The following is a 14,776-nucleotide window of genomic DNA, read 5'->3' as shown; positions in this document are numbered from 1 at the left end:
TCCAGGACAGAGTACCAGCTGCCACGTACACCGTGCTGACATTCACCCACTTCATTGCCAGCTGAAGATAGCTGACATTCACATTGATGATATTCCACCAGCTAATATTTTCCCTTTTTTTTTAATTAAAAAAAAAAAGCCTATCCTAAAACCCAACCCTACAAGAAGTGCTACATTAAATTCTGTTCCACAGTATGACAAAGGGGTGGATAGAGTATTTCTTACTGCAACTTCTCAGCCAAGTGAATACAAGAGAGAAGATCATTATTCCAAGATATTTAATAAGAAGAAATTACAGACTCAAAGTCCTCCGGGCACATGAAATTTAGCTAATGCACAGCTCTAGAATGGGTCACTTCTTACAAACAATATTACAATTTTTTGCTTTAGCATGGACATGTTGGACTAACACAAACCACAAAATACTGAATCAGATGCAACAGCTAATGCTAAAAACCACAACAATAAAAAGTATGGCACAAAGAATGCTAAACTAAACAACATGTAATTAGTATTTACTTTTGGCAATCCTGGTTTGGACTAATTCAGTGTAGAGATTCGTTCCCAGTCAGCACCAGGTTCAGTTAACGTACATTTTGTGCAAAGTGTACTTTTAAATCCATGAACTAATTGCTTGTGTAAACATATCTTCCTTTCACAGTAAAACAACAGTGATTTGGGTACCGGAAACAAGCAAGAGAACGCCAGACAATATTTTATGTCACGGTACATAGTGTATGTATATATAATCACCATATTCAGCAAGTGGATAAAGTGCATGCCAGTAACAACTTGGACTGTAAATTAAGAACTTGCAGTGCAGAAGTACACTTTACTCCAATACTAACAAACTATTATGAAGTAATACAAAACAAGGTAGAGTAAGATCTTGAAAACAACATACTCTACGTGATTTACTGCACCTTTCTTTAAAAGGCAGGCTGAATTACTCTGAAACAGAAAAATTTCACATCAACTATCAGTAGAATAAACAGTTCAAAGCTTCACTCGTTAAAAATATTGCACCAAAAGTGTCGTATTGGAAAGCAATACAAGAATTTTTTAATACAAAAGCACTTTAAAAAAAAAAAAGACCTATGACAACAGCTACTTTGAACTAAAATAGCTGGTAAACTGTAGGAATTGATGAAATGGGAGTTCTCTGCCACAGGTGATAGATACATGGGTTATCTGGAATCTCTCCTATATAGTGTCAAATAAGTTAGGAGGGGAAAAGGTCTCCACCATCCTGCAGTCTCAATGGAGCCAACTGTAAACTCGACAAAACCTATTAGACAACAATTGACAGTACTCCCTTTTATTTTAGAAATGCAGGTCTACAAGAAGTCTTGAAATGCTTCACTACCAGTTAGTGTAAATAAAAGCCACACGATAGATGGATGTACCACGACTATCAAATGTTATATAGATGTCTACAGCTCCGATCATAGGCCCCTCAGCCTGTGAATCTGGAGTAGACACACAAAAACCACATGATGCTCCACACAAGTCATGAAATTCCCATTTAGAGAATCGGAGATGAGCGATAGGGAAATCCTCGGAAAATGAAGGACAGAGAAGCAAAGGGACAAGAGACCTTCAGCTGACGTCCATCAGAGATGCGGCAGCCCAGATCCAACGCGGTATTTAGGGATCATGCTAAGTGAAGGCTACGTTCATGATGCTCTGAGGACACTGCATCCCATGTCAGACTATTGCCAAAAATATCAAACCACTGTGTGCAAGTGAGGGATACAAACAGTGAACTCCAAGAACTGAATGAATTCACTCGTGAAGAAAATCACTTTCTCCACTCCAAAATCAATTCCTTCACTATGTGTGCAGTTTAAAGGAGAAAAATAAAACACACAAAAACGTGTAGATGATCATTGAAGATCAGCAGTCCCTTTTTGTAAAGAAGCAGCATGTATTTAACTTCGACACTTACTTTATATAAGTGACTTTAGTAAGCAAAACATTTATCGAATGGCAAAAAAAAAAATATCTGCTCAATAAGTAGATGTCTCTACCAATACATGCACATTAACTAACCTTCTTCTCTTGATTTCCCAGGACATGGCAACAGACAGCTGTGGCCACTAAGTCTTCATTACTCTTATAAAATTTCTGGGTACATTAAAAGCATGATTGAAACCTATTAAAACTATTTGCTCAGGGAACACAAGGTTTTATCACCATCATTTGCTCACCTCAGCATTAACTTACAAAAAAAGGCTCAATGACTTGCAGTTGGACATCTGGCCCTTAGTTCAGCTATTAACTATTTTAAAGAAAGACCTTGAGAGAGAATTAATAGGCTGTAATCATCTAAAGTAGTCTCATATGCAGCTCATTTCTCCTTCACTTCTTCATTGCAGTAAAAAAAAAAAACCACCTTTCAAAAGCAGCAACATAAAAAAAGCACGTAAAAGTTGATTCAGATTATATCACATTCCTCTGTATTTACAGATTTTCTGTACTAAAGAATCCACTATCATTGTTTCACCGCAATTAAAAGTCTTGGCCTTTTTAATCCTAAAACAGCCTTCAAACATCATCCAAGTCTGGAAACATTTTCAAAACCCTCAGAAACTTGACAACAGCAGCATCGTATTCCAGACAATATTGCAAACACCTCCCACACAATCAAAGTGTCTATTAAAGAAACAGTCTTGAAAAATACAATTCCCCAATCCTCCTCTTCCTCACGATACCATCCCCACTGGCTCCTGCGGGCGCTACGTTAGTTTCTTTATTCTGCGGTTCTGCTTGTCGATATTCAACGTCGCGCGGTCTACGGAGGTAGTGATGGAATCGAGAGCTTCGTCCTGTCTCTCCAGCTCGGCTTCTGTCTCCAAGGCAAGGCCCTTCAGTTTCTTTAGTATCTGTCAGAAGAAAAGACTGAGAGCTTTCAGCGATCGACCGGCTGGTTCTTTGTGAAATATAATAGACCCATGGCAATTAGTTATTTCATTGCTTTAAATGACCAAATAATTTGTTGCAGTCTGCCCTGAAGCATGTTGGTGAAAAGACACAGGTCTTGCTCTGATAAGCTGAATTGAGATGAACTAAACAATGAACTAAAGACCAGAAAAATCAAATCTGAAATATTAGGGTTATGGGGGGGATAAATTAGAAGTAAAAATCAGTGTAAACATCAGCTTTTTGCTGGCTCTGTTATTATCTCCTTAGTATGTCTGCATCTTAGAGCAGTAGTTTGTCCTCAGATGTTGCACATGTTGAGAGCCGATGCAGACAGAGAGCACGGCTGGTGCAAAGCCAGAAGGGGATCACATGGCTGAAGGCGTAGCAAGGTTAGGCAGGGACCAGCTCAAAGGACAAAAAATGTTGTTTTACTACAATGCACTAAAGAAAGAAGTGTCATTGGATAGAGCAGAAGGGGAAAAGTGAGACCTGGGCAACCAAACAAATAATTTTCAAGGGACTAGAAGGTGGTGTGGTATGAACAGACGTCAAGGCAGCGAAGAGGCTCAGGCTGTACTCAAGATGCTCAGGCTGCACCCAAGATGAGAAACAACAGATGCACTGGCTACAGCTCTATTCCAGGCTGCAAGCATTATATTACATATCAACCAGTTTACACTACACTTAGCAAATTACTGTTCGTATGTGGGAGTGTAAGCAAACACCCTGAGCTACTCCAAGATTGCGAGGAGACCCAGTTGTCTAAAAAAGCCTAGAGATACAGGTCCAAACAGGGCAGAACCCTCTAAAGTGCAAGGAGAAAGCCAGGCTGATGCATTCTTAAGGCTAGGAGACATCCGTAATACCATATACTGACTTATGGGGCCTACTTGACTTTAGTTTTCATCGGTTCACACAACCAAATCCAAGAGCGGAGATCCAAACCACACAAGAAAAATCTGTCTTAATTCCTCACCCTGTAACACTGGCTCCTTTTAGCAGCAGTCCAAGGCATGAGTTAATATCATTGCCTTTTCTTCCCTCTTGTGGCTACTCCCTTAAATAAGCCTGGTTGCACAAACTGAAAGCACCTGCCTGATAGGCAAGCCTCAGCTGCCTTCCCTCAGATGTATCAGAGGGAGATTTGGAAGCACCATATCACACTGACTGGAAATCCAGCTTCTCAGTCGCTTCAGATCATAAAGGGATTGTCTCTGCTGTCCTACATGATCTGCTTCCTTAGGCATCCACAGATGGGTCCATGAGGATATCCTCACGCTGCTTGCTTAATAAGAGCAGTTTATCCCATCAATTGCAATAATAGTCTCCAAGAAAGCAAATTATCCCAGCACTATCCCACAACATCAACTGCTGTGGTACATAAGCATCCAGGTAAAGCTACTGAAGATACCAGAACGGCAGCGTGTCTAACATAATAAATCTGTGGCTTTTGGTAAAATAGGGGAAAAGAATTGTACTCTATACATATTTAAATTTATTCTTTTCATAACAACTGGTGAACTCCATTTTCTTGTTTTCCTTTTAGAATATATATAATCAGCTTCCAGAGAGCTGCTGTGAAACATCAGCAGCCCCTTTATCCCCCCTTTATGTGGGGCTGCATTCCACAGCAGTCCCATCGTTTGCAGCTATGCAAGTTACTGGTTTGAGAAAAGCAGGAAGGAATATCATATCTAGCTGGAATGGCAGGGGAATTTTACCCAGACAAAATGCTTTGACTAAAGCTGGACATCAGCCACAGTAGTGAGATTTATCTCGTAAAATATCTCTCAGCTCTTTCCATAAATCACAAGCAGCTAGAAATACAGCTGTGTGAATAACTGGTTTTGCAATTTGGCTGCGAAAGCAAAAATACAAAACAAACCATGGATCAAGCTTAATCTACCTTCGTATGTTCTTACAAAAACTACAAGCTAAAAAACTCTGTTTCTATCCCAAATTAAACACTTCAGGTTCTTTCACTGTAGCAAGAAAGCAAGGCTGATTTCCCCAAACTGGAGGTGGTAGACATGTGGAGGATATGCACCAAAAAGAAAAATGACGTGATCAGATCTATCGTGTATGATTCAGGACACGGGTCTGAAATGCGGTCTTGCCTCTCCTGAGGAAGTAATGTTACTACTTGGAAATGGGAAGTTCAGTGGTGGCTCTCCCTCAGTCCTCCCTTTGAACTCCTTCTGCATATATTTTATATATACAAACATACATATAAATACATAAAAAAGTAGCCAGTGCTACATGAAATGACTCCTACCATTCATAAAGTCACAGTATAATTAAGTTTGGAAAAGACCTCTGAAGGTCTTCTGGTCTACTCCACTCAACTAAGAGCAGGGCCAGATTCAATGTTCAGCTGAGAGAAGATTACAGGGTTTCAGCCTCCGCTCCAATAAATTTTTAATTCTTTATACTAGTTTAAGAGAGAATAGACCTCATTCCTTCAGTATATCCTAAAGGATGGCAGTGGAAGACATGTGCTTCGTCATTTGCAGATGATTTAAAGATGGTCCACGCTGACATTTTTTCAGCAAGTTTACTAAAAAGTTTTATCCAAGAGCATCCCAAAATTTGTTTTCCAGCACAGCAGAACAAAAACAGCAGCAGCTGCTGACGCTTTCTAGATCATGGCTTGACACATGTTCCAGAATGGTCCCTCTGGCCATTCAACACCTCCACCTTCTGCCGCAGCAAGGCACACACTTTTGGAGGTTTATCACCAAGCACCCATAGCCATGTGGTTAAGTTCAGCTTTCCTGAGCCGTGTCCTCACCCAGCACATCTCAGTGTGTGAAATCCACCGAGATGAGCACATAAGGTAAACGCGGTGACACGCAGTGCAAGCCTCCAAGAGAGCTATGCGGCAAAGCAGGGGCTGGCATGAGAGGATGCAGAAAGGAAGCAGGGACACTCCTCCTTTCCCACCTCTCCAAGAGACACCCCATTTATTTGTAAATCAAAATTGTGCCAAAAAAGTCCCAGGTTTGCCATGAAAACCAGTTTATTTTTAGTTTCAAACCAGATTACTTTTGATAGGCTTTGCATTCATTAGAGCGTACTTAACATTTAAAATACAGAAAGAGACACAATTGTTGAGAACAGAAAAGCTTTTAAAATACGAAAGCAATAAAATGGAAACTCAGTCAGCTACAGGGCTCTGCTAAGTTCACCTGCCAATTAGGCTCTGCCTTGAAACACAGCGGGCAATGACGATGTGGTTACTCACACACAAAAATAAAAGGCAAGCGGCTCACTTTCATCTGTTAATTCTCTTTGCCTAAGAGAGTCTGGTAATAAATCCCTTAACCCTTTGCCTGTCAGATCTTCAACCATTCAAGCTGAGTGCTGCTACTCAACCCAATGCGACCCGAAATGGTTAAGATGCTTTTCCAGCACAGCCCACAGAGCTTGCTGGAAAGAGTTACTGGAATCTGAAGTCTGGCCAAAGCTGGTCACTATTTTTGCAAAGCAAAATGATGGCAAGATGTCTAGTTATCACTGCTCCAGTTCTGTCAGCTGCTCAGAGCAGCAGTGCCTGCTGTGCCAGCACGTAATTTGGACGGTGAACCAAGACATGAAAACTCAGTGTGAAACTCTATCTGTTACACAAAGCCAAACAGCAGGTATGACCCCATCAAAGATGCATTTTAAAGGCACACTTCCTCAGGCACTGGTCAGTCTCACATTGAGACAGCCTCAGATTTATGCCACAGGATTATAATTTGGAAAGTCTGATTTATCCCCGTGGCTCTGCCACAGATTTTCTGTGCAACTTCAGGCAAATTACCTAATATTCTCACGCACAGAGTTCTCGCTGTAAAAAACAAGGAAGCAAATCTGTCGGTGCTCTCCAAATCCACCCTGTGTCAAGTGTTCAACTACAGCAGATTTGGGCCTTGCTGGGAGAAGAGGTGTCCATCCAAGCTATGTTCCCCAAGTCCTTGTATAGACTTTGGGGACCTAGACAGCGCAGTGCAGTTTAGGTCATGATTCATCGGTTCTATTTTATGTACCTGCTTATGGAGAAGTTCAAGCACTGCCCACTCCTCTCTGCTTTGGCTCAAATGAGAGCCAAGCAACCAATTTAGCTGGAGACAGTCACAACATAGACACAAATGGAATGACGGGAGAGGACTCCAAGCCCGTGAACCTGCTCGGTACTTAGCCCTATTACTTTTGCCACACCACCTGAAGACCTGAACTCAAAGTGTCAGGCACTGGACAGAGATTGTACCCTAAAGATCTTACAATGGAGACCTCAGTTTGGTTTGGGTCCTGAGATACCACCATAATAATGCGATGTGAAATAAAGCTTGTAAAATATGATCTACCATCTCAATACACTGAGTATCCAGCAGTAAAAATAAGATACAGAAAGTGTCATTGTGCAGGAAGTATTGCCAACTGTAGTTTGAACTCCCTGAAATGCTCCCTGAGCCCCACTCCATTATCCCTGTGCAACTGAGGTCTGAATGCTAAAGCAGAGCATGCATAACCAGAAATGCCTCTTCAATGCAGCTTCCCCAGCCAAATTCACCTGTCATTAGGAAACAAAGAACTGTCATTTGCAGTACTCTGAACTAGGGTGCAAACAGAGGTTTTGACAGTGATAACTTGTCATGATTGAATATGGTGCTTCACCTCTGTGCTGAACATATTGCAGGTGAGCAAGAAGGGGGGACAACACCTAAAATATTCCAATTCGTAGTCCCATTATAAACTCAAATTCACAACAGGGATTAAGTTGAGTGATCTTGCACCAAAAATATTAAGAGGCCTGTCCACATCCTCTCTTGCTGCACCTGGAAATGGGCAGGGAGACAGTAGAGAGCAGAAATATCTTAAATCACTGCAACACAATTTACTAGAGGACATTTGTCAATGCCTCATGAGACAAGCGCAACTTCCCATAACAAAAAAGTCTATGGATTTACGTTGCTTTAGCATGCTTCCTGTTTGGGATTGCTGCTATCAGCACTTGGCCCGTAGCTACGCAAAGCACAGATGTTCCTTCTGCTTGATCCAGAGCTGCATTTGGTGTACGAATACCCAAGCTCTACACCAGCCCCTAGCAAAAGTGCTCCTGCCTGCTCTAGAAAATCAGGCTGTCTCTTGTAGAACAAAACTTCTGAGCACAGAAAACACTGGAATAGACAAGTTTGACAGGACAGCAGGTCCCTTGTATCTGAAGCACACAAAAGCAGACATTTTAAAGCATCAGCTCTTTTGAGCCAGTGACTATTAGGACAGCATGGAAGGGTCACTGTTTACTATCTCAGTGGCTAATTTCTCCCCTTATTTCTTCTTGCACTGATACAGAAGTCTGATTTTATTTACTTTCTCAGGGAGTACTAAGCACTCATGGTACCACTGACATACCACTGGTCTTGTCTGAGAAAAAAAAACCAAAACAACAACTCAAGCAGCTCCACAGGCTTAACTACCACCTTTTATTTTGGTACCATTAAATACTTAAGTTACACACAAATAAGAAGTGTTAGTTGTAAGAACCACAGTTCTCTCCCCATATTGTGCCTTCCAAAAAATAAATCCAGGGCATGGTCATTACACGTGTCTGTTAAGATCAGTTGCCTGTTGATCACTCTAGGCCATGGAACAAGGCCATCCTATGAGCAAATTTGGTATTTAGCACTTGGAATGAATGGCTCCTCAACAAAACGCTTTTTCTCTGACCTAACGGTTGATTTCCTGAGATGAGGGCATGATAAAAGGGTAAATAAACACTGAAGAGACTCTGAAAGTAGCAAAGGACTGAAATGGAGCCATCTAGACCCGAGAAGACATCGAGGAAGCAAACGTCACAAAGATATGCACTGGGATGTGGGTTTTTTCCCCAGATGTTACAGAATTAACTGCTTTAATACTATCTCTCTCTTCATGGCATACGCGATCTGCAGACAGCAAATACCAGGGCAACAGTTCTTTGGCAGTAACGGTTTCGGAAATTAGAAAGCACTGGTTTGGCAAAATAAATTCAAATTTAGTGAATCCCCCCTCCCCCCCCCCCCCGACCACAGCCCTTAAGCTAATATTATCATATCCCCTCCCACATCCAGTGCCATTATGTCAGCCACAGCAAGGCGGTAGGCAGAGCCTCAGCCAGAGACCACAGGAACTTTGTAGGCTTCTTTCTCCATCTCTATAACACAGCTAAGGAACACAGCTCACGCTGCCACAAACTCTGTTTTTTAACATAAACTCTTCATGAAGTCCTGGTGAGGTCCTTTACTCAGGCACCCAATGGCAACTGCAGACCGCTCAGGGCTTCCAGCTCTAATGGAAGGAATTTAGTATCATTCAACAATTCCTGTTGCAAAACATCTGTTGGTATTACTGTGAGTACTTTGTTTTTGAGGAGAGAGGAAGAGAGACAACTGTTTGTCTGTTCATCACAAATTCCTCTTACTTCTCCAACTTCAAAAGTTCTGCTGGACTTGGCCATATCACAAGTGATGAGGGGGACAGAGCTGAGCTCTTCTGGGCTTTGTGATTTTGTTTTGTTTTTTAAAAAACAAGTGCTTGCAACACATAATCAAAGAATAAAAGATCATAACTCTCCAGAGAGGAAACTGCTCAGAAAAATGCTGTAGTTATCAACATAAGGACCTCAAATACCTTCAATTCATTCACCAACGTCTGATGCCACAAGTATTATTGTCTTCAATGCATGTTAATGCTTTGCGCTTGTAACTGTTTTCCCCTTTTACTCTCCAAATGTTTTGCAAACGTGATTAACCGTCATCCTGCTCATTCCCAAAGCAGGAGCTGAACTGAAGCAGTGCAGAGAAGCTCTTGGGAACGACGGCATCAAGGAAAGACAAGCCCTGGCTGCAGGCGAAAACGACTATGCGACTATGTGTACTGCGCATTGATGAGACATGTTCGGAGAAAAAAAGGACAAAGCAGCAGGCTACACCTCAGCAAGGAGCACCCTACAACCTAGCTCATGACTGACTGCTTAAGGCCACACAGCTGGAAATGAGACAAGTCTCCTGGTTCCCTGCCCTGCTTTCTATTTATGGACTTAACCCGCTTCTCAACTATAAAATGACTGAATATGGCAAATATAACCTTAGGTAAAGCCTTGACATACCTTAGATAAGCATTAAATGTCCTGCTCAGATGTCATTTCAAGATCTTCACCTCAATGCTTCCAGGGGTTCAATACCCAAAAGGCTTGTATGGCATTTACCATGATGCTGCCCTTAAACCCCATTAGAACACATCCTCAACCTCCATACCTTTCAAATCCACTTCTACTCATAGGAACTCCCCCCTTCAGTCACGCTTTCCTTCACTTCCTCATCTTTACACTTCCCCTCTAAACCTCACCACCTTCTCTCCTAACAGAACCGAAAGATCCTGAGCTATTTCACTCTGCTTTGCGCTTTAGAGCAATGACAAAAAGCAGTGCTTGGACAACTCCCGAGAGCAGCTGGAGAGACACCAGTCTATACAAGATGAGAGGTTTCATTCCCAATTCACAAGACTTGTTGGAAGATCCTGAACTCCCTGTCCTACGTTTCCTCTGCTTTTCCAGTCACAGCCAACTGCTTTGATAATATCAAGCACCAACAAGGTCAGTGTTCAACTGTCAAGAACTGGCCCTGGGGATGCAATTCCTAGAGAGCCTTTTTTGAAAGGTGTAGCAAAAATGTGTCTCCAATAGTAGCCCGTGACCAACAACCCTTCATACCGTATTTAGCTTTTTTGGGTCTGGCTACAAATCAGAATTATAGTCCTGAAAAGCTGACATTTAAGGAAGGAACAATTAGCCCTTCTGAATACATAACAGCTGTACAAAGCATATGCATGCATGAATAATAGATTGCTGCTATTTGTACAACTATTACTGAGAAATACTCTCCCTTCAAATCTTCCAAGAGGTCAATGCTGCTTCAGAAAATGCTTATTTTTTGATAAAATGATAGATCATGGAGATAAGCTCTTTACAAGATGAGAAAAAGGGAGAATGACTAAATGGTGAATAGTCCATTCTGTTTTTGAAAAAGCCCAAATAAGGTATTTCAGTCAAAAGATCTTGATTATATTTTGGTTACGGAAGCAAGTTTTGGTCTAAAACTGTGTATTTATGTGGTGATTCCAAGTAAGGAAAAGCAACAGGACTTCTATAGGAATTATTGCATGTACCTTAAAATTATTAATGACTGGAATGATGATTAGAGGGGCCTGACTCTTAGGGAACAGGGCCTCAGCAATTATTGAGGAAAAAAAAAATCAGGCCAATTCATGGCCTGTCAGTTTGGCATTCAGCTCCTCTCCCCACCCACACCACCCCACGAGCTCACCCCAAATCATTAACTGGCTTAAAAATTCTTGGCTTGGTGTTGTACAAGTAAATACCAGAATTGTCTTTTGAGCTCTAGTTAATCTTGAAAGTGTTTTATTTTGTTTTAAATAACACTGGCCATTTAACACCGTTTCTAGTTCACCATCCAGCACAGAGAATTTCTGCAAAGGTTGAACCTTCTGCAAAGGTTAAACTCTCACCTACCCGACTGTCTTTTGGTTAATTTTAATAAACAGATTTTTTCCTGCAAGAAGTTTTCATTTTTAGCCACTACTAAGAGCTTGTGACTCTCAAATGCACTCAAGCTAATAGAAGTTAACGTATTCTAATTCTCACCTATAAAATAAAAGAAGGAGGCTAGAAAACTGCGGCTTTGGCTAAGAGGCAATAGAATTAGCAGAAAAGTCACACGATGCTATCATCAAGCTACAGATGGAATCTTAAAGAGAATAAGATGCTGGAGGGAAAACAAAAATGAAAAATATATCAAGAATAAAGTTTAATTTTCAACCACATCTCCTGATGTGACTGTGATCATCACCAGTAAACCTATTTTAATGGAAAAACCACTAAAACCATACTCTCTTGCTTTTCCAGTTAGTTCACTGTTTCAGATCAACCACATACTACAAAGGGGGATTCTTCACTAAAAGTTCTGAACATAGCTATGAGAGAAATTCCTTAAAGAGCCATTTAGAGGAACACTATCGGACTGGATTACTTTCAATAATTTTTTTTTTCTAGTAAAATCCTATTTCCTCTTTATTAATTTGCTGGACTGCATACTTATTTCCTAACTACAAGTTCTCTCTGTGCATTTATAAAACACTGTTCAGCTTTGTGGATGTTTCTGAAACAGAACTGCTACTCCTTACTAAGAAGAATAAGATACCATAGGGAAAATACAAAAAAGCTGATAATTATTTAATTGTTAAGCTTCTTAATCTTCAGAAAAAACACATTACGGTTAAGGATTTTCCTTGGGTTATAATCCTATCACTGACTATATTTTGCTGATAATCCCTGATTTGTTCAAAATAGTTAAATATAAAAGTTATCAGTGTATTTTACTCACAGGCTTGATCAACTAATTTTTAAAGTATGCCTATCTAAATAACGGGAGAGGAATATTTTGTTAAGGACAATGACTATGCTTCTGATGATGAAAATGCATGTTATCATGGAAGAAGAGGGAGGGAAACAACTCAAGTTATCTCTACTTATACCTGTTTAAGCTCTTTTGCTTCTTCCTGGGAGATCTTCTCTTGCTTCTGCAGCTGAACCTGCTCATTGTCCGTCCCTTCTCTGCCTTCCACTGGAGAGCTGGGCTGCACCACTCCTCCCAGAAGTCCTGTGGCTGCAAGAGAAATTCCCATGGTCAGACCACCACCTCCTGTACCAATGGGGAGGACTAGTGCTGGTATCAAAGTGGTTGACCTTTGCTTTGCCCCACAGCAGTTTGCAAGGGGACAAGAGCACTCAGAGAAGCCTAACCCAACCTTGGCCGTTAAGCTATGTTTTTCTAGAAAGGATTTGAGTTGTGTTTTGTATGCCTAACCTGGAGGTGACCAGGCTGTCAAAAGATGACTTACTATTAAAGGCAGTATTTGGAGAATGGGTTCATTTTGGGCTGTGAGGATTCATCTGAACGGAGCGTGAAGCAGCAGCAACACACTCCCAATCATATAAACGAAGATTGTCCACCTGCTGCTTCTTCTCTCTCTAATCTTTTTAATTAAAGAATTTAAAAGTGATGGATCAGGGACAGAACCCAAGAGGCAAGTCAGCAAACCCCTGAAACAGAAGGGCAACACTGACGCTAACAGCCACCCCCAGCTAAGCAGCGTGGACGCAATCCCTCGTGTAACATGCCACCTGTCCTTTATTTAAAGCATCAGCTCTTATTGCAGTATCTGATACTACCCAGTAGGGTAGCAGGGACGTGCTGCAAGGAAAGGTTGTTATTTCTGATGCAGATGGGTGCTAAACACCCGAGACACACATCTTGGCTCCTATAGGCGCTTCAAACATCTCCAAAGCTCTCCCACTTAAAGAGGTACCACGAAGGAAGCTAATGCTACCGCTGCCACCCATGAGCACGTGGCCTGATCCAGCACAGGGCAACGACAGCAGCTCTTATCTACATCAGGACAGAAAGCATGTCAGATGCCAGAGCTCACCAACAGGTCAAAGAGCTGGTGCCCAGCTGGCTGGCCAATTGACAGTGTACACCCGACTGCTTTGGATAGCATTACTTCCCCGTGAAAAGGGAGACAAAAGCTAAACCAAAAGTACCAAGCCCTAAATCCCTCTCAAGTAATTACTGCAAACTCATAATCCCTGGAATTATTCGGTTATCAGCCTGAGAGTCACTGGACTCAGACACCATCAAGATTTAAGACAAGCAAGTCATTCAATGTACTAGTGTTATCCTGTGCAAATGCTCCTTGTATTCGGAGGGGCTAAGAACCAGGCACTGAAAAACTACTACAGTAAATTACTGTCGTGGTCTCCCTCAGAGGACAAAGTGGGGAGGAAATGACAGACCTTCCTATGGCAGCAAATAGCCAGATGAGATTCTTTGTGCTTCTTATCAGCTGAGTGTCACCATATGCTAATTATTTCATTAAAAACAAGAAATCTATCCATTTCACTCCATTAATCTCACTGAGGACAAGAACAGGAGGGGGACATGACAAAGGCACACAAAAAGAATGGGATGAGGAAGGAGATCTGGCATTTCCCAGCAATTTTCTAGTTTAAAAAAAAAGAGGGAGAGAATTGAATAGAAAGGCAGAAACATTTAAAAAGCAATTTTGTTTCATTTGTGTTACACTCAGCTGGACTGTGAGACTCGCTGCCACCATGTGAGGACAAGAAGCTACCAAACCTCTGCACAAAGTGCTGGAAACTCATAATAATGAGAACATTCAGTCAAAGGGGTAAGCAGGAAAAATTCAGCAGTCTCGAAAGGGATAAAAAACTGTGAATGTCGGTCTTCAGCTATAGCATTGAGACAGCACTGCCCTAGATTGTTATGCTGCAGACGCAGTGTAGGATTTCTTGTGCTTTTTAATCCTGGGTAGCTGTTATCAGCCATTATTGAGGACGTTACTGGCTAGGAAAGTACTGGCTTGATCCAGCACAGAAGAACCTCTGTTACAAAACAAACCTCACTGCTCTTCCTGAGCATTTAAACACCCCTGTGGCTTGGTCCAAAAAAATACAGTCAGAAAAGGCATGCAAAGCAGATAAAAATACTTTCAGATAATCTGGTGTGTCTAAAACTCTTCACAAATTCCTCTTCTAGGTGGAATCAAGCCAAAACTCTTAGGAAAGATGAGTTTTTTGTATTTACTTATACAAATGTGTAATATGCACAACTTTACGGCAGGACTCGTATAAGCAGACAGGATCCAGATGAGACTATGACAGTTGTGGAAATGTTCACATCTCCGAGCTGCACCACCGAGGGCAAAAAACGCTATGAGCCAGTTTGCC

At 41.4% G+C, this 14,776-nt stretch overlaps 1 protein-coding gene across 5 annotated transcripts in view; it reads right to left on the bottom strand.

The window, feature by feature from the left end:
• Positions 1–261: 261 nt before the first annotated feature.
• SNAP47 (synaptosome associated protein 47) overlaps positions 262–14,776 on the bottom strand; it is a 30,653-nt gene continuing 16,138 nt past the window's right edge. For 3 of the 5 annotated variants that reach the window (XM_075492209.1, XM_075492210.1, XM_075492207.1), the window contains exons 4-5: positions 12,502–12,632; positions 262–2,901 (exon numbers count right to left, since the gene is read on the bottom strand). In XM_075492209.1, coding sequence (XP_075348324.1) covers positions 2,659–2,901; positions 12,502–12,632 — 374 coding nt within the window. In that variant the 3' untranslated portion in view covers positions 262–2,658. Of the gene's footprint in view, positions 2,902–8,376; positions 9,238–12,501; positions 12,633–14,776 lie in introns of those variants that run through there. The other 2 variants (XM_075492208.1, XM_075492211.1) reach the window with 2 other exon arrangements.

Source organism: Mycteria americana, chromosome 2 (genome assembly GCF_035582795.1).
Source record: "Mycteria americana isolate JAX WOST 10 ecotype Jacksonville Zoo and Gardens chromosome 2, USCA_MyAme_1.0, whole genome shotgun sequence".
Taxonomy (NCBI): domain Eukaryota; kingdom Metazoa; phylum Chordata; class Aves; order Ciconiiformes; family Ciconiidae; genus Mycteria; species Mycteria americana.
The sequence above is the reverse complement of the archived record's forward strand: the minus strand, read 5'-3'. Positions and strand labels throughout refer to the sequence as shown.